The sequence below is a fragment of the Nothobranchius furzeri genome, chromosome 5 (assembly GCF_043380555.1).
Source record: "Nothobranchius furzeri strain GRZ-AD chromosome 5, NfurGRZ-RIMD1, whole genome shotgun sequence".
Classification (NCBI taxonomy): domain Eukaryota; kingdom Metazoa; phylum Chordata; class Actinopteri; order Cyprinodontiformes; family Nothobranchiidae; genus Nothobranchius; species Nothobranchius furzeri.
The window spans coordinates 6,229,330-6,247,141 of record NC_091745.1 but is presented as its reverse complement, the minus strand read 5'-3'; the positions used below and the strand labels follow the sequence as shown (position 1 = coordinate 6,247,141).

The following is a 17,812-nucleotide window of genomic DNA, read 5'->3' as shown; positions in this document are numbered from 1 at the left end:
CTATTTACACCATATGTATAAGAATGCCAGTGGGTAAAAAGGGGGACAAAGTTAATGAGACTGTCAATTTTTAAGGCTTTATTAATGTTGAATGGTCTTAGCTAGGAAGTTAACAGAGGCGTGCCAAATGCATGGCATCTGATTGGGCTAGAGGCAGAGAGGTTACTGTAGGTCAAATATGTTTAATACTGATTGGTCTAGCATTGGAGGGTGGTGCAGGTCTAGTTACAATTGGCCTGGATGCCAACATAACCCTAACCCATAAACTCAACCAGGCAGATAAAATAAAGGGACACTTAATTTTTTTGCATCACCAACCTCCCTGTTTTATGAGCCATTACTGTTGATTTTAGTATGTAAACAGGTGATTTTTCAGTTTGAAAATAATTTCCAGCTGCTCAAAAGCCACACGATGCTGTAGAGGTCAGAAAGATCAGGACAGGATCTGACTCTTAAAGCCGTAGTTGAGTTCTGCCCCTCCGCTGAGCAGCAGGTCGATCCCGGTGCAGAAAGTGGCATCTGCAGCCAGATACAAGGCAGCAAGTCCACACTCAGCCTCTGTTCCCATACGACCCATCAGCTGTTGGGAGGAGAAAGCACATGTGACTGGTTGTACCAGGCAGTTTCTTCTGCCATCAACAGCTGTTCACACAGCTACTGCTGTTAAACAAGGAAAATTGGTACAAATTTGATATCAAGAAACATTCTGTTCCTCTATTCTGTCTTGTACAGCTGTTTGTTACATTAACACAAGGCAACTTCTGCTGCATCAGCAAAAATCATCTGCTACATGCTCTTGACACAAAAACTGTACCTAATGAAAAGCTTTTGCTACTTTCCTGAGCTAACCTGAGCATTTTCTCCCACTCTGATGGCCTCTGCAGCATCTGGCGTCTGTGCTGCAAGTTCTTCCCAAAGCGGCGTCATCACGTTACCTGGAGAGATGCTGAAACAAATCAGCTGTAAGCCATAATCATCACAGTTATAACAACTAAAGGCTTGAAATGTCTGGCTTTGCATGCACTGAGTCTATATCTCATTTTAGTTTCACCTTTTAAGTTGAATTACTAGCAGAAAAGAATTTTGCACATTAACTTATTTTTTTCTAATTTCACATGTAGTTTGAGAATCACGATTACTGAAACCGTTGCTAATTATTCCTCAAGCAGCAAGGAAATCACAAAAAGCCATAAATCTAAAAATAATGTAAAATTTCACTGTTTGGCTTCTTTAGCAAATAACATTATTACCCTATTGGATATTTAACTGGTGACATCAAAGAGAGGTTTGCCTCACCAGTTCACTCTCACATTGCATCGACTCTCATCCACAGCCATGGCCTTGGTCATGGCGATGATCGCTCCCTTGTGGAGGAAACGTTACATTACAGAGCAGCTCTGCTGGTTTTTAAAATATTCTTCTAGCATCTATTAACTCACTTTAGTGGCAACATAGGGTGCAGCATCTTTCTGACCAATTGTGCCCACAAGACTGGAAACATTAATAATGTTTCCCTGATGCTGGCGCAGGTAGGGTAATGCAATCTGCAGAGAGAGCCAGAGCTTTCACAAACACACACACACACACACACAAGCATGATGGGAAGGTCTTTGCAACAACGCAGGAGTATAAAAACTATATTATTACACAAATGTTACAAATCTAAGCTGTTATTGGGGGTAGGTTTTATTTATAAAATAAAAATGAGAAAAACGTAATTTCACATATGTGTCAAATTCTTTTTCTCATGATTTTTTGTAAGTTTGAGGTTTGAATAAACTTTATTAATAATTCAAGTTCTGGAGATGACACATTCCCTTTATCAAGTTGTAGTTTTGTTATTTTTATGTAATTTTGTTTTCCCAAATTTCATGAATCAGATTTTAAACTCCAATATCATTTCAAGCCTTCTATTTAAAACAAACGTCTCCATTATCAGACAGTTTGACCTTAAATCGTACATTTTTTAAAATGAAATTCCCACAAAGTTTTAGGACGTGACCAAATAAACTATTCACTTGAGATGTTTTGTATTTTTTAACTTTTCCCCCTTTCTCTTGCTCTCAACTCTGATATATTTTCTAAGGAAAAATAAATAATATTTTTACACTATTTTCCTATTCATAGGTAAAAAAAATTCCTGCTAAATTATTTGTTGACGCACGTATAAAACTTTACTTTAGAAGCCAGGAAGTAACTGATGAGGTTGAGATTCAGCAGCTCTCTGAACTCCTCTGCTGTTGTTTCATCGGTGGCTTTGTGAGGAGGGTCTGAGGATGAAGATGATCTAAAAATTAATCTGCAGCTTCATTCTCAAATACGTCTGCAAGAATCAAGAGGGCGACTCACGCCAGCCAGCGTTGTTGACCAGGCAATCAATGTGTCCATAAAGCTGCACAGTGACTGAGATCAACATCTGAAGAGACAAATAAGGACAAACTAATATGAATAACAACTAAAAGTTCACATTAAACAATTTCCTGTTAAACCATGGGGCCCACTGTTGCTGCAGCTCTTAAGGTTGGTTTATGCTTGACGCATCCGCGAGGTCCGTACGGCTCCGTGCGGAAAAGTTGCGTCATTTTGCGTCATTTTAACAACCACGCCCCTCCACACGGCCCAAAATTTCCGCAACGCGCACCTAGGAAATTTTCTAACCACGCAGACGGTCGGACGCAGAAAAACATGGCGGACCGGCAAGAACTAGTATGGCAGAGGTTCGTAAATACAGACATTTGTATGATTCAGCTCTCAGAGATCACCGTGATCAACATGTTGTTAATAATTCTTGGAGAGAAATAGCTCGCACTGTCGGAAAAGACGAGGACGCTGTTAAAAATGCTGGAATGCCGTGTTGTAAACAGTCATTGTTACTTCTACTATGGTGTAGTGTTGGATGCATGCCGTAGAGCTCCATGCTGCCCCCTACAGTTTGGGAGAATATTGGCTCACCGCAGAGACGAGCCGCACGAACCATAAACGCTGCGAGTTGTGAAGCGCGTTCCATCTGCGAGCCGCATCACCGCGCGGAAAGTGAATGTGTCAAGCATAAACCAAGCTTTATGATCGCATTAGAGACTTCATGCAGATGTGGACATGTTAACTTCATTAAACAACCAAAGAGACACGCATAAAGCTGTAATTCAAGGTGATCTGTGAAACACAAAGTGAGGGTCTTAAGGAGATCGCTAGCCTAGTGAACTAGACCAAATGCGTGCTTTGCAAAGTTTGGTCTAGCAGCGCTCCACTGGAACCTCTGCAGCCCCAACAGCATTCTGGCTGGCCAATCACAGCTCTCTAGAGGGGTTTCAAACACATAAAGAGCTGTGATTGGTCCATAATGGTGGGCCAATCATAGTGCTCTATCTGCTTAGTGAACAAATCACAGAGCTTTATCCGCTTTGTGGGCCAATCAGGGCACTCTATATGCCTGGTGGGTGGGATGATGCAACAGAGTGAAACAAGAGTATGTCACATTCATTGTCCAGTGGAATGCGGAGATCATTTGAAAGACAACGGTAGAACCCGCCCCACAACCGAGAGCCGTCAATGGAGCATTGCCAGACTAAATAATACATTAATTTAGTCTGGCTTGCCAAGCGGAGATCGCTACATGTGAAGCTAAATTACAAAATTGCATGACTAGAATTTGTTATCACATTCATATATACAAAATAACATCTTCATTCATAACTTTTAACGTTTCTAAATAGTTTTTTGAGTGTTAAGGCAGTTTTATGTTGTTTTGTTCTTATTGAACTGTATTTTTAGAGCTATTTAAAAACTCAAACCAGATACAGATGTTATTTTATGGGTCAGAAGCTCAAACATCTGGGATCTCCAACTTCAATCAATCAATCAATCAATCAATCAATCAACTTTTAATTATATAGCATCCTACAATACATGCAACTCAAAGTGCTTAACAAATTAAAAAGGCCTCGCTTACCCACATTCCCTCCCATCCCCAGAATTTTAAAAACAGTCTGACAATAAAAACCCCTTCACGACACTCATCCTCTGGCACACACGCACACATACACGCCCCCTTCCCCATGGTAAAAAAAATACGATTGACTGAGATCAGATGAGCCAGACCAGCTAAGACAAGGATAAGGAAACGCCATCAGGGGAGCCATCCGCCCCGGCAGCAGCAGCCGAGGCACCGACACAGGGCGCCCAGGGCAGGGAGGGCAGAGACCCCCACCTCCACCTAGGCACACCTGGAAAGCATCCAGGCCACCACAGCCGACCACCGCCGCCGGGGCAGAGGGCTCCCACAGAGGAAGCAATGGTAAAAGGTTAAATTAGGGTTAAAATATAAAATCAAAAGAGCTAAAATGAGAATTATAATATAAAAAGTTATATAGATATTAAAATAATGTTGATCATAAATCATGGTAAAAACTGTTTAAAAAGCACAAATAAAGAAAGAATACATTAAATAAATTAAAAAAATAAATAAATAACCTAAGTAATTAAATAGTTTCAAAAGTGATAGTATTCAGTTAAAAGCTAAGCTAAAAAGATGAGTCTTGAGCCTGTTTCTAAAAACATGAACGTTCCCAGCAGCTCTGAGGTCCCCTGCTTCACCCCAACTAGCTTCTCATAGATGCATAATTTCTGTCAGTTCACCCATATTAGATTTATTTTTACTTCTTGCATACATACATAATATGAACATCTTTATAATATATTGTGCCTGTTATTGAGAGTTTAGTAACCTAGCTGAATGTGGAGGATGAGGCATTTGGATTTTTCTAAAGCATTTTCCTTACCTTTCACAAAGGCTGTAGCAAAAATCTGGATTGGCCGCATGGTTACCTGTTTTTAGAACTGGATGCTTTGTTGCAAGATGTCTGCAGAGCTCTTGTTTCCCAATGATAACACATTTTACAAGGTGTGGTAAAATGTCCACAAATGTTATCTCGCCTCAAAATGTAATAATACAACCTCCATTTGGTCTGTTTTTATTGGTGGAAGCTGAGGGTCAGCATGCTTTATTAAAACTAAATTTACCTTAATCTCTTCTTCCTTGGACATGTCACATTTGATAAATTTGCATGAGCCCGGTCCTGCTGAGTTGAGTTCCTCTTCCAGAGCTTCACCTGCAGGACCTAAAACACATGCTTGACTTTCATTAAATACTCTGGATTTGCTTTTGCAGACAGAAAAGCAGTTAGTCACATTAAGGAAACTGACCTCCTCTCGCACAAAACACCACTTTGGCTCCATTTTCCACTGTAGAAAAACAAAAGCACATTAAAGCTGTTAACGCGCCCACTTACTGCTGAAATCACAACAAACGCACTGCGCAAACACGAGTGACTGGCATACCAAAGGCTCTGACGATCCCTCTGCCGATCCCTTTGGATCCTCCGGTGACAATAACAACTTTGTTGTGGTATCGGAGGGACATTTCTGCCAGCGGCTGAGCAGAAAGCCCGAAATGTTTCACTACTAAACACCAAAAAGGCTCCCACTTCCTACCGCAGGCCACTTCCACCCAGTCAGCTGACCGCCGAGTCACCGACTGTTTTGGTTTGTAAAGTGCAAAGTTCCGCAAAAAAAGAGTTTTACTATGATGCGTCCAAGTGCTGACTCAACAATCGGAAATCTGAAATTCAGCAACACAGAGATGAATACTGTTGTAAAAATGTTAATAAAATATAATTTAGTTGCATTATTTTGTGATATTTTTTCACTTTTACATTGGATATTTTCTGAGAAAGAAAAGTTTTTAAATATAAGGCACGAGATGTGGTGCAACAAAGCTGTACTATGAACACATAAAAGTCAAGGTTTTCAAGAGAGAAGAAGCACAAAGGTTATTTGACCTGTAGATGTTTAAAAAGAGGACTTGAGTTTATTAGGTAGAAAATGGGCAGCAGGATAAAGACTGCAGCAGGATCCTTGAGCTGTTTGGTTCTGATTTGAGCATCTCCATTAGTGCACAGCACCTTTCCACACATAGCATTTGTGAAACATAGTACATTTTTATGATTATTATAAATTAAATGTATGTAAAGCAAACACTAGTATAAAGTAAGTACTAGTATAAGTACTAGTTTAAAGTAAGAACTAATATAAAGTAAATAATAGTATAAAGTAATTACTAGCTTAAACTTATGGGCCATTCCCATCTGTACCTGGTCGGCCCGGCCCGGATAGCATAGCTTGCTTACATATCTTGGTGGCCTGCCTTTTTTCAGGGTGCAACGAGACTATTTTTCAGCCCTCTTTCTGAGGTGGTCTGCTTCAGGCTGACCAGGGCCAACACACCCACTGCTGACTGATAAACCAGCTTATCAGTCAGCAAATTCACACCTTCCATTAGAGCAAGCCTCTGATTGGTGGGTAGAATCAGCCCACATGGGCTTAAGTCATGCTCAATTCATTATCATTCATTATCATGCTGATTACCTAGAAGCTGAAAATGTCTCTGACTGCATTCCTTGCATAGCTAAGCTAGGATGTGTGGAACACATAGCAGTGGAAATCCACTGCTATTTGTCAGTGGATTTCCAGCTTCCTGACAAATAGGAGCCAGCATGTGCGGTTGAACAATGTTACGTCTGGCACAAGGTTGATCAGCACCGGTACACCACAGGGGTGCGTCCTTTCTCCACTGCTCTTTTCATTGTACACCAATGACTGCACCTCTAATGACTCAGCTGTAAAAATCCTGAAATTTGCAGATGACACCACTGTCATTGGGCTCATCCAGGATGGTGATGAGTCTGCTTATCAGCGAGAAGTTGAGAGGCTGGTGGTCTGGTGTAGTCAGCACAATCTTGAGCTTAACACCCTTAAGACTGTGGAGATGGTCGTGGATTTTAGGAAGCTTCCCACAGTGCTGCCCCCCCTCACAATATCCAACAGCCCAGTGTCAATGGTGGACTCATTCAAGTTCTTGGGAACTATCATTTACAGGGATCTGAAGTGGGAAACAAACATCAACTCCATCATCAAAAAGGCTCAGCAGAGGATGTATTTCTTACGGCAACTAAGGAAGTACGGCCTACCACAAGAGCTGCTGATCATCTTCTACACTGCTGCAGTCGAATCCATACTTTGCTCATCCATCACTGTCTGGTTTGGGTCAGCCACAAAAATGGACAAATGCAGACTACAGCGTATTATTAAAACAGCAGGAAAAATCATTGGTGCCCAACTGCCCTCTGTCCAGGAACTGTACATCAGCAGGACCAGGAAAAAGGCAGTGAATATTGTCCAAGATGCCACACATCCTGCATCTACTCTCTTCCATCTCCTCCCATCTGGCAGACGCTATAGATCGCTGTACACAAAAACTACCAGACACAAGAACAGTTTCTTTCCTTCAGCCATTTCTCTCCTGAATCTGTAGATTATTTTACCATCCTTTTATCATAGGTTTTAATACTTATTCAGTATGCTTATGGATATGTGTGTGTGTGTGTGTGTGTGTGTATGTGTGTGTGTAAATGAACATGTGTGTGGGTATACATGTTCTTATGTGTTTTTAGGTATTTTTATTCTCATTTATTTTGGTTGTTGTATGTTTTAGAGAGCGAACATCTACCGAAGACAAATTCCATGTAAATGTACTTTTACTTGGCCAATAAATCTGAAATCTGAAATCTGAATTAACCGGGCCAGTCTGGGGCCGACTGGAGCTATCTGGGCAGGGCCGACCAGGTACAGATGAGAATGGCCCATGAGTACTAGTGTAAAGTAAATACAAGTTTAAAGTAAAGACACATATAAAGTACTAGTATAAAGTGGACTAGTATAAAGTAAATGATAGTTTAAAGTAAGTATTAGTAGAAAATTAGGACTGGTATAATGTATGGACTAGTGTAAGGTAAATACTAGTATAAAGTAAGTACAGTATTAAGTAACTGGTAACTCAAACATCCCCAAAACATCAGGAAACTCCACCTCCATTTCACAGTAGGAATATTGCACTTTTCACTTGTTGACTCCTCTCCAAACTTAACGTTTATGGTTTGGTCAAAAAACTCAATTTTGGTGTTATCACTCCAAACGATTTTGTTTCAGAAATGTTGAGGCTTGTCGCTGTGCTGTATGGCACATTGTAAGCAAGACACTTATGGCATTTGCATAGTTATGGCTTTCTTCTGTCAACTCTGCCTTGTAGCCTATTTTTCTTCAAGTGCATCCTTTTGTGCCACTTGGAACAGCCATGCCACTTTCTTTGAGGGAGTCCTGAATGTCAGCAGAAGTTTTTGAGGGGTTTTCCGTAGGTTGTTGTAGAAATCTTTGTTGGTCTACCTCACCGTGGTTTAGTTTAAACAGAATCCCTAAGTTTCCACTTCAGTGAATATGTTCTTATAGTCCTGTCTTGTTTTAAAGAATTCAATCACCTTTTCTTGTAGATCTTGTGACAAGTTTTTTGCTTTCTCCATGACTCAGGAACTGGAAACATCAGTACCGCTCTGGATGGAAGATGCGAGGGTTTGCACAAAAACTCACTAACTTTTATAATCACAGACTGACTGTAAGGAAACATCACAGATGAGGATGGTAAGCAGCCATTCAAACCCATTTCTGTCAAGTTGTGTACATTTTTCAGGCCAAAATTATTGGGGTGTGTAAACTTTTCCACAGGGTCACTTTGGTATTTTATTTTGTTATGGTGATTTGAAATGAGCTGTGGTGGACTGCCAATCTGTCCAGGTGTACCCTGCCTGTTTGTCCGAAGACTGCTGGAGATAGGCTCCAGCTCCCCGCTACCTGCGTGGATAAGCGGGTACAGACAATGGATGGATTTGAAATGAGTTCAGTTTTTTTTTCACAAATAAATGGCTTCAAAACATCATTGACCATTGGTGAAAACAAAAAGGATTTTGTATTTTCAATAATATTCTTTTAGAAATGTAAAAAAAAAAAAAATCTATAAATCCATGTGTTAATTTATTGGCCCTACTCTATTTAACATCTGCAGTCTTCAACTTTTCATCACTTTTCATGCAAAACATATTTTTTTAACATTAACACTGTTGAATGTATGAAGTTGGCTTATCAGCCTGGTGAGCTTAAACTCATTTAATCTACAATGAGTTACTTACTCAGAAAAATACTTCAAAAATGGCCAAAATCTCCATTTCAACAGTATTGTCATGACACTATTTTTGCAAACATGCCTGTGACTTTAGTTTATTGTATTGCAAAGAGGAAAGAGACAGAAATTGTTTAAACTACCTATTTGAGCAGGGCCGCTGTTGATACTGCCACCCCATCCTGATTTATCATAGTAGGGTGGGGCCCCGATGTCAGTGCAGTGGCTCTGCCCCAAACTATTATTGTAAATAATAAAATGAAAGCAAATGAAAAAGTCATAAAAACTTTTTTTTAACTATATTAATGTAAAAAATGAGACAAAGCGTTTTGCAACATAAAGACGGAGATGTGTGTTTTGAGACATGTGCTTTGAAAGTAGAATTTTTTGGTAAGTCTGCAATTTACAAAACAAATGTTTCATACTACAAAATGAAAGATACATGTTATAAAATGAGAATGATAGTAGTTATAAAACATGATACAAGTCATGTGACAGAAAGAAAAGATAAACCTGGGCAGCTGAAAATAAGAAGAAAATATGATTTTCATTACGCAGATGAAGAAACAGTCAATTACAAGAGCTACAGTAAAACAAGCAACATGCATTTCATAAAATAACTTAGACCAATGCAAGATCAGTAAAATTCAATTAAAATAAATCAGCAATAATAACAGCACATTTAAAAATAAAAGGAATATTATAGTAAGTGAAGTTTACTTATATAGCACTTATCACAGAAAGAAAAATCACAAAAAAAAACACCAAAATAAATCATAAAGTCATAAAACAAAATGAAAAAGTAAATAATAAAATATCATAAAATGGTGAAAGGTAATTAAAGGGACTTTACGGACTTTTGAATTTTTATGCTTGCGATTGCCCCCTCAGGCCAAAAGCGTAATGGCAGCTTCAATAGTAGGCTCGTGCACAAGGCGCGCATGCTGTACGTGCACACTCCTTAACGAAAATAACAGCTGAGACAGTCCCGTGTGTGTGGCCTGGAGGACAGAGGACAGGAGAACGCGCAGCTAATTAATTAAATAATTTGGTTCTGTACCTTTCTCTTCAGCACAGCGACAAAGGTTTATGATGGGTCAGTCCTCCTGCATGCTCAGATCAGTCCCTTCCCTTGCTTGAAAAATTGTTCCAAAATGAAAGTTGAACCCACATCTTTTTTATCTGTGAATTCAATGCCGTTCGGCGAGTCTCAATTAAAAATTTGGACATCTTACTGTAAAAATATATACCATTAATGTAAAAAAGAAACTCTAAATAAACTATGTTCACACCCAGAATCAAACCCAGGTCTTCTACTTGAGAGTCAGACGTCTTACAAGGTGAGCTACACTCTACTAGCAATCACAGTATCTGTAACTTATTTCCTTGATGACACCTGAAACAACGTCAAACCAAAGAACGGTTCAGAGCGAAAATGGCTATTTCGTTGTTAATTTGCAGGAAATATCTAGAAGAAAGTTCTACATAAAGTAGCTAAAGGTCCTCAGGAATGTAGCTAGGTTCATCACTAGGCGTTAGGAACAGCGGCAATGTCGCTGAGTTGGCACTGCCTCTCTCTCTGCTGCTAAAGCTACTGATAGCAAATGCTACGGGCTATGCCTGAGCGTGAACGCGCATGAAGCTGCCTGCTCGACCCGAGCATCTCTCTTTTTCTGTGATTTTACAGAAAAACAGGCAATCACAGTAAAAATGCCAGGGCTCATTCTACAGGACCAGGGCATTGCAGGAGAATATATGAAGAAGAAATTTATTATTTCTATACATGTTTTGGCTGTCGAACTTCCATAATGCCCCTTTAAAATCAGAAAACACAAAATATTTAGACATTTAACTCATTCACTGCCAGCCGTTTCCTGATCGCTAAAGGCCTTCGCTGCCAGCGTTTCTCGCTGTTTTTACAGTTTTTTTAAGAGTCACAGAACGTTGCGAGCAAGGATGATGTTGACACCAAAACAACCAAAACAAAGAGTAGACTCACTTCTTACATCAGGAAGAATCAGCGTGTTTCGAGCGTTATCCGTTCTTTCATAATCCGTTGTCGATTTGTGATCGGCAGACGCTTTTCCAGTTTGCGCCTCACTTTATTTTACAGCAGCGGCCCAAAATGATCTCCTAACACATGGATGTTCTGCTTCCTGATCATGTGACGTGTGACGTATGCGGATGAAGATCAGCTTCAGAGCTGAGATGTTTGTTCTCTCGGCGCAGGGGCTCTTTATGATGCCCGAACAATAAAAAAATGCAAATGACGACTTTATTTGTCATTGGCAGTGAGCGGTTGGATTTAAAATGACTACTTTAATCGTCAATGGCAGTGAATGAGTTAAATAAAGTTACATAAAAATAACACAATTATTAAAATGATCATAATAAAACTACAAAAACATCAAAACAGCAGAAAGTTAATTAAAAAGTCATTTTACAGGTGAACCCCCCCCCACTAAATATTAATATATTATATAATTATGAAGTCATATAAATAATGAACTGTTCTGCGTAAAGAAATGTGTTTATAAACTAAAACTGTAAAAAAAGATGTGAATGAACAAAATAGTTTATGCTATTGAATACAAATAATCATCAAACTGAAGACTGAGACTGAATTTAAGGGATTAAATTAATTAGAGATGAACAAAAAGCAAAATTTCATGAATTTTCACCAATTTATAAATATAACATAATTTACTTTGCAGTATATAATCTATGAGACACAAAATGGCAACATTTACTTCTGGAATTTATATTTTCTGTGCACTTATTAATACTTTTATTAACTATTTATTATTATTATTATTATTATTATTATTCAAGTACGCTGATTAGGTTACATGTAGTAAAATATGTACAGTATGTTTAGGGGTGTGTGGGGTGGGGGTAAGAATTCTTGGACAAGGAAGGGTCGTTGGGGCGGCGGGGGGGTGGGGGGGGGTGGTGAAAGAAGAAGCTGCAGCGCTTTTGGAGCAGGGTCAAAGATTAAATTTCAACCCTGCAGCATTCCCCTCAGCGCTCTGTAACAGAGCGACAAGCCTAACTTCTCCACGGGCAGCAGATTAACACCACAGCGGTCCCTGACGGAGACACATGGCTCCCCTCTGCCTCCTCCTCGTAGATCATGAAGGAGGGACAATTGGGAGGTCTTTTCTGGACATCAAGAAGACGAGGGAACCGATGCAGAAACTGTTGCAGAAAGAGGGAAGGGTCAGCAGGCACCTGGAGGTGGAAGTACAACAGCAGGGTCATGGCCACTGTCTGTAGGTGTGATTAGCGGGAGCAGGTGGACACGCAGGTAAAGACGGAGACTTTTGTCACTAGAGGCTAAAGTTTATAGAAAAGTTTCAGAATAATTAAACATGTTTTGCAGGTTTAATTACATTATTTCCTAAACCGTATGGCTCATAAGTGATAAGTAATTTCTGTAAACACAAAAATGATGTGCCAATAATTTTTTATTGCAGCTTCCACTAATCCTCTTCTGTTCAGCTGCGTCTTTGCAGCAGGTTTAACCTTGATTCTTCCTTCTTTCAGCACAAAGACTCAACAAAATTTACAAGCAAATAAAGCCTCCAAGGCTGAGAAATGGATAATCAAGACAAGCAGAGAGTCTCAGACAAAGAAGGGGAAAAGTCGAAGGCTGAGGAGGTCAGTGATGAACAAAAACAAAGCAAAGACAAACACAACAAACTGGAGAAGGAGAGCAGTGAGAAGGAGGTGAGGGGGGAGAACCGTCGCCCCTGGAGGAGTAACTGGGCACTGGCTGAACGTCTGGCCATCAACGTTTCTGGGATGCGTTATGAGACCCAGCTCCGTACCCTTGCCCAGTTTCCAGACTCCCTGCTGGGTGACCCCCAGAGGCGCCTTCGCTACTACGACCCCATGCGTAATGAACTATTCTTGGACAGGAACCGCATCTGCTTTGATGCCATCCTCTACTTCTACCAGTCAGGGGGAAGGCTGCGGAGGCCCGCTAACATCCCCCTGGACATGTTCCTGGAGGAACTGCACTTCTACGAGCTTGGGGAGGAGATAATCGACCGCTTCAAAGAGGATGAAGGCTTCCATAAAGAGGAGGAGAGACCATTACCCCCCAAAAAGTGGCAGCAGGACATCTGGATGCTGTTTGAGTATCCAGAGTCTTCTGGTGGAGCTCGAATCATTGCCATCATCAGTGTTATGGTCATTATCATCTCCATTCTCATCTTCTGCTTAGAGACTCTGCCGGAGTTCAGACATGAGAAGGAACGAAGGGAGGTGAGGAGGAAGTGGAGGTTGTTAAAACAGATGAATGAAAACAAGTCACTGAGAACAGTTAGAAAAGAAAAGAGGGCTAGAAACTCATCTGGTCCTACAAGTTTGTCTCCGTCAACAGTATTAAACAGAGGCTAACAGCAGAGAAGAGCTTAGTATGAAGGCTGAATGTAAAGCTAAATTCACTGTAAGAAATCATCTTTAGAAAAACAGCTCTAACTCAATGCCATGGCATTTTTCATTCGGTAAACAGATATTTGCATTTCTGCTGACGTAGATTTTATTTTAATAACTAAACACACAATTAAACAACAAAAATGTCCCTCAAGTATGTAGTCCTACTTTCTTAGAGGTTTAGTTTATAGCCTAGAGAGAAAGGAAGAGCATTTATTTTCTGAGATTTTTATTAAGGCTGAATGAGATGAAGTTTATGAACAGTCAGTGTCTTACCTGCAGTAGACAGCTGTCAGCAAAATCTTAGTCTGGGGAACCAGGGAGACATTGTTTACTTGATCAGTACGCTAGCTAAACACATTTATGTTGCCTCTTGTAATTATGTGGTTCGAAGCTGCTTATCCTGTCGTTGGTTAGAAATGAGTTGTTATTCCACTGGTCTTGTGCCAGACAACACACAGAGAAGCTGAGTTGCTGTGAATACAAAGACAACTTACTTTGCTTGAGAAAAATTAGATGAAACAACACCATTGTTTAGAAAATATAAAATTCTGATGAACTTCGTTTATTTATGGCTAACTGAGCAGCAGGAGTGCACGCTGCTAGCACAGCGTGCTAACAGAAAAACAGAAAGCAAACAACTGTTTCAAAGAGATGAACTGTAAAAACATTTAACCCAACATTCATTCAAACATCTAGAAAACCTTATTTAGAGCTATTTTGCATGGTAGGACTTCATCCATAAATTGGTTTCGCTCTAGCTGTCAGACATGACCTCTTTCTACAAACGGTAGGAAACTGATCACTACACCCTGCTAGACAAAAACAATGCAATAAAAGCCCATGCACCATCTCCATGGAGCAGTTGTTTACATTCATAATACTCGATGCTCTGAACGTCTGTGGTTAGATGCTGTGGTTCCATTACGAAGGGCGTAATGAAAACTGAGTTTTCACTTCATAATAAACTTTATTTTAACTACCATTTTGAACAATATTAATAAATATAAAAATATGATATTAAAATATGTTTTTTTCCTACTCAAGGCCTAAACTTAATGCCTGGTGACCTACACCCCAATTTTGGGAACTGGCGCCGTACAGCATCGATGGAAAAAGCATGGATCTCATGAAATGTACTGTAAAAATGTAGGTTATTATTGTTGCTATAAATCAAAAGTCAAAAGGAAAGAGAGCGTTTTGCTGTTGGGGGTGGGCCATGCAGACGACATGCGATGTCTCATACACCTGCCGGAGCCATTTGGATGAAGTGGATACTTTAAAAATAGTTAGAAGTGAGAGTGAATGAAAGGACTTAGAAGTAGAAGCAAGTGTGAATGCGGAGAACGAGAGCTTGTCTCACATTACTGCTTGGAGACCTACAGAGCTATTCATAGACGGACAACCCTTAGAGTGCATCAACACATAAACTAATGTCCATATTAATAAAGGCTGTGACTCACAGGCGTGGAAGAGACGGTGACAGGTCAGTTTTTCTGATGACGACTGCAGAATGAAATTAGCTGGTGGATGCTTGTGTGGCCAAGAGACAAGACGGATTCTGGGTTAAAGGAGCAGAAACGATATGTACCGGCACCCAATGAGTTTCTGCTTCATCGTTTGTTGATACAAATCACACTGTAGGAGATCTGAGCTAATCTGGGCTCCATCCAAACCTGCATACACAGCTGTTCCAACCCAATCAGATGTCCACCAGCTGGAACATCTTAAAACAATCAGTTGGTTTTCTTAGATCTTGACAAATGATTGCTATTGCTTTTTTTATTTGACACATAATTGATTAGAATTATGTTAGCAACAAACCAATCAAGCCGTGTTGTTCAAGGAACTTTGGTCCAGAGCCAGACGTCCAGGTACTCAAAAATGTGTTTTTTTAAGATAACAGGAAAAAAATAAGGACTGCCCTGCACAGTCATATCCATGGAATCATTTTTTAACTTTTATTGTAAAATTGAGAAACTGCTGGACAGCAACTGGGAAACAAGGCTGGAGAGAAACTAAAAAAGTAAATGGCTCGGTTTGCAGTTTATTGGGTTGATCCAGCTGAAACTCATTTAATGAAATACCTCAGACCTGCATGAAATCCTCCTATCATCAAGGCTATAATGTACACCAATGGCTTAGGAGAGGGATGTTTATTCAGCTGTGCGGTTAACTTGGACTGCGTAATGCCTGTATCTGAAGTAAATGACAAAACCACCTATCTGAAAAGTTAAATGAGGCGTGTAAAAACCTCAATCACCTCTTTCGAAATGGTCACTGGGTTGATCGACCCAACTAGGTCATTAGATCAACTCTCAGTGAAGAACAGTTTCACTGCAAAATGTTCAAACACTTTGAGTAACTGTATCTAACTTATTAAAAGACACTGATGCTCAGTCATCTGTCCCTGATAAAAACAAACGGCTGCGTTAAACGAAGTGCCAGATGACTGTAACACAAGCCGTAGTCACTTGAACTTAAGGTTTATTTGTGTATTTAAATATAGATAAAGTGATTTATATAAAAGTCTCTGGAAAAAAAATGAACGCTGGGAGGGTGAAAAAGGAGAGGAGTGAAAAAGTTAGCACGGTATCACGGTATCCTGATGACCCAAATGTTTTCTCTCCAGTAAACACCGTCTCCATGGAGCTACTTACTACCAGTCTACTCTTTTATTCTCACCTTTCTGTCTCCAGGTCATGTTTGATAAGCATAAAATGAAAGGAAATTATTTAATCAGAGTCTGATCACTTGTGTTTGCCTTACAGCAATTCACCACCACGCCTCATCCCACCATCCCCAACGAAACCATCTTGATCCCACCAAAGTTCACTGCCTTCCACGACCCCTTCTTCATAGTAGAGACTGTCTGCATCTTCTGGTTCTCCTTTGAACTCATCATGCGCTTCATCAGTGCTCCAAACAAGATACGCTTCTTCAAAGACATCATGAACATCATCGACTTTTTGGCCATTTTGCCCTTTTTCGTTACACTGGGCACAGAGCTCGCCAAGGACAAAGGCACACAACCCTCCGTGTCCCTGGCCCTCATCCGGATCATTAGACTGGTGAGGGTCTTCAGGATTTTCAAGCTTTCTCGTCACTCCAAAGGCCTCCAGATCTTGGGTCAGACACTGAAGGCTAGCTTGCGAGAGCTTGCCCTACTGATTTTCTTCCTTTTTATTGGGGTCATCCTCTTTTCAAGTGCTGTTTACTTTGCTGAGGTGGACAGTATTGGCACATCATTCACCAGCATACCCGAGGCTTTCTGGTGGGCGGTGGTTACTATGACAACAGTGGGCTATGGGGACATGAGCCCGGGGACGGTTGGGGGAAAGCTGGTGGGCTCTATGTGTGCTATTGCTGGTGTGCTCACCATCTCTTTGCCAGTTCCTGTCATCGTGTCCAACTTCAGCTACTTCTACCACCGAGAGATGGAGTGTGAGGACAACAGGGTGTACAGCCACGTTCCCACATCACTCTGGGAAAAGGACGGGGAGAATGAAGACGAAGGTGAAGAGGAGGATGGATTGGATGAAGGTCCGGAGTACATGGGGGATTATGCACTCCTGTCACAGCAGAACAGGGCCACGAGCCCTCCTCTCAATGGGCGTCTACTAGGTGGACTTTGTACAGAACCGGTTGCAGGTGATCGGCAAGGGATTACGTTTAGTCTCAAAGAACCTATGGTCACCCAAGTTTGACGGACAAGAGACAGATTGGACACAACAAAGAAAAAAATGCAAGTCTGGTGTAAAATATTGATCAAAGACGCAGCTGGGTGTAAGAGAAAGAATAAAAAGGAAGATGGACACAAACCAGGTTCGTGACTATAGTTGAGGCTTTGTGTGATTTTGTTGAACATACTTATGAAATAAGCTGTTTGCCCCAAAAATAAACACAACTCTTTGTAACTTGTGTGTCCAGATCTCTCTGCACAATAAGATCAGCTTTAACCTTTATAGTTATTTAGTTTCATGTCAGGTTGAAGTTCATTCATTTCATTTTGTTTTATCTAAACATTATTTAACCACAAAGTCCGTTCAGAGCAGCATTGCTTTCCAAAGAAAACCTGATCAAGATGGCACACATCATTAAAAGCTATGTGCACAACAAAAACATTAATATAACAAGTGAAAACCAACCAATGTCTTACAAGTGGTGCATTTTAAGAGTAGCATCTGCAACCTCTCGGTTATACTTCAGAAGTCTTTGAGATCTTAAGCAACAAATCAACAAGTCATGTGGACAAATCAAATAGGACAAGTGAAATAAATAAACGGGGGTTAAATACTTGATTAAAGA

The 17,812-nt window shown here is 40.4% G+C and overlaps 2 protein-coding genes across 4 annotated transcripts; one reads left to right on the top strand and one right to left on the bottom strand.

Annotated features, from left to right (window-relative positions):
- Nucleotides 1-63: 63 nt before the first annotated feature.
- On the bottom strand, nt 64-5,552 carry hsd17b14 (hydroxysteroid (17-beta) dehydrogenase 14). 2 transcript variants are annotated; one of them, XM_070551366.1, is made up of 9 exons: nt 5,338-5,552; nt 5,203-5,241; nt 5,020-5,117; nt 2,350-2,416; nt 2,179-2,270; nt 1,440-1,562; nt 1,297-1,364; nt 850-946; nt 64-580 (listed from the first exon to the last, which is right to left on the bottom strand). In XM_070551366.1, exons 1-9 carry the CDS (start codon nt 5,417-5,419, stop codon nt 434-436), a joined length of 813 nt encoding a protein of 270 aa, XP_070407467.1. In that variant the 5' UTR covers nt 5,420-5,552; the 3' UTR covers nt 64-433. The 2 variants fall into 2 exon arrangements, with proteins under 2 accessions (XP_070407467.1, XP_015804133.1); XM_015948647.3 differs by having other exon boundaries at nt 1,440-1,544; nt 5,338-5,551.
- A 6,571-nt stretch (nt 5,553-12,123) lies between these two features.
- On the top strand, nt 12,124-17,421 carry LOC107378438 (potassium voltage-gated channel subfamily A member 7). 2 transcript variants are annotated; one of them, XM_015948643.3, is made up of 3 exons: nt 12,124-12,371; nt 12,611-13,258; nt 16,276-17,421. In XM_015948643.3, the coding sequence occupies exons 2-3, from the start codon at nt 12,662-12,664 to the stop codon at nt 17,209-17,211; spliced, it is 1,533 nt and encodes a 510-aa protein (XP_015804129.1). In that variant the 5' UTR covers nt 12,124-12,371; nt 12,611-12,661; the 3' UTR covers nt 17,212-17,421. The 2 variants fall into 2 exon arrangements, with proteins under 2 accessions (XP_015804129.1, XP_015804128.1); XM_015948642.3 differs by having other exon boundaries at nt 12,611-13,333.
- The last annotated feature ends 391 nt before the right edge of the window (nt 17,422-17,812 follow it).

Bases quoted from the DNA above. Each gene is read 5' to 3' on its own strand.
- hsd17b14 (XM_070551366.1), bottom strand. From the start codon at position 5,419: ATGTCCCTCCGATACCACAACAAAGTTGTTATTGTCACCGGAGGATCC. The intron at 2,417-5,019 runs GTAAATTTAGTT...TTGTCTCTTCAG, and splicing joins CCAAGGAAGAAGAGATTAAG to ATGTTGATCTCAGTCACTGT. The intron at 1,365-1,439 runs GTGAGTTAATAG...TTCCTCCACAAG, and splicing joins CACCCTATGTTGCCACTAAA to GGAGCGATCATCGCCATGAC.
- LOC107378438 (XM_015948642.3), top strand. From the start codon at position 12,662: ATGGATAATCAAGACAAGCAGAGAGTCTCAGACAAAGAAGGGGAAAAG. The intron at 13,334-16,275 runs GTGAGGAGGAAG...TTTGCCTTACAG, and splicing joins ATGAGAAGGAACGAAGGGAG to CAATTCACCACCACGCCTCA.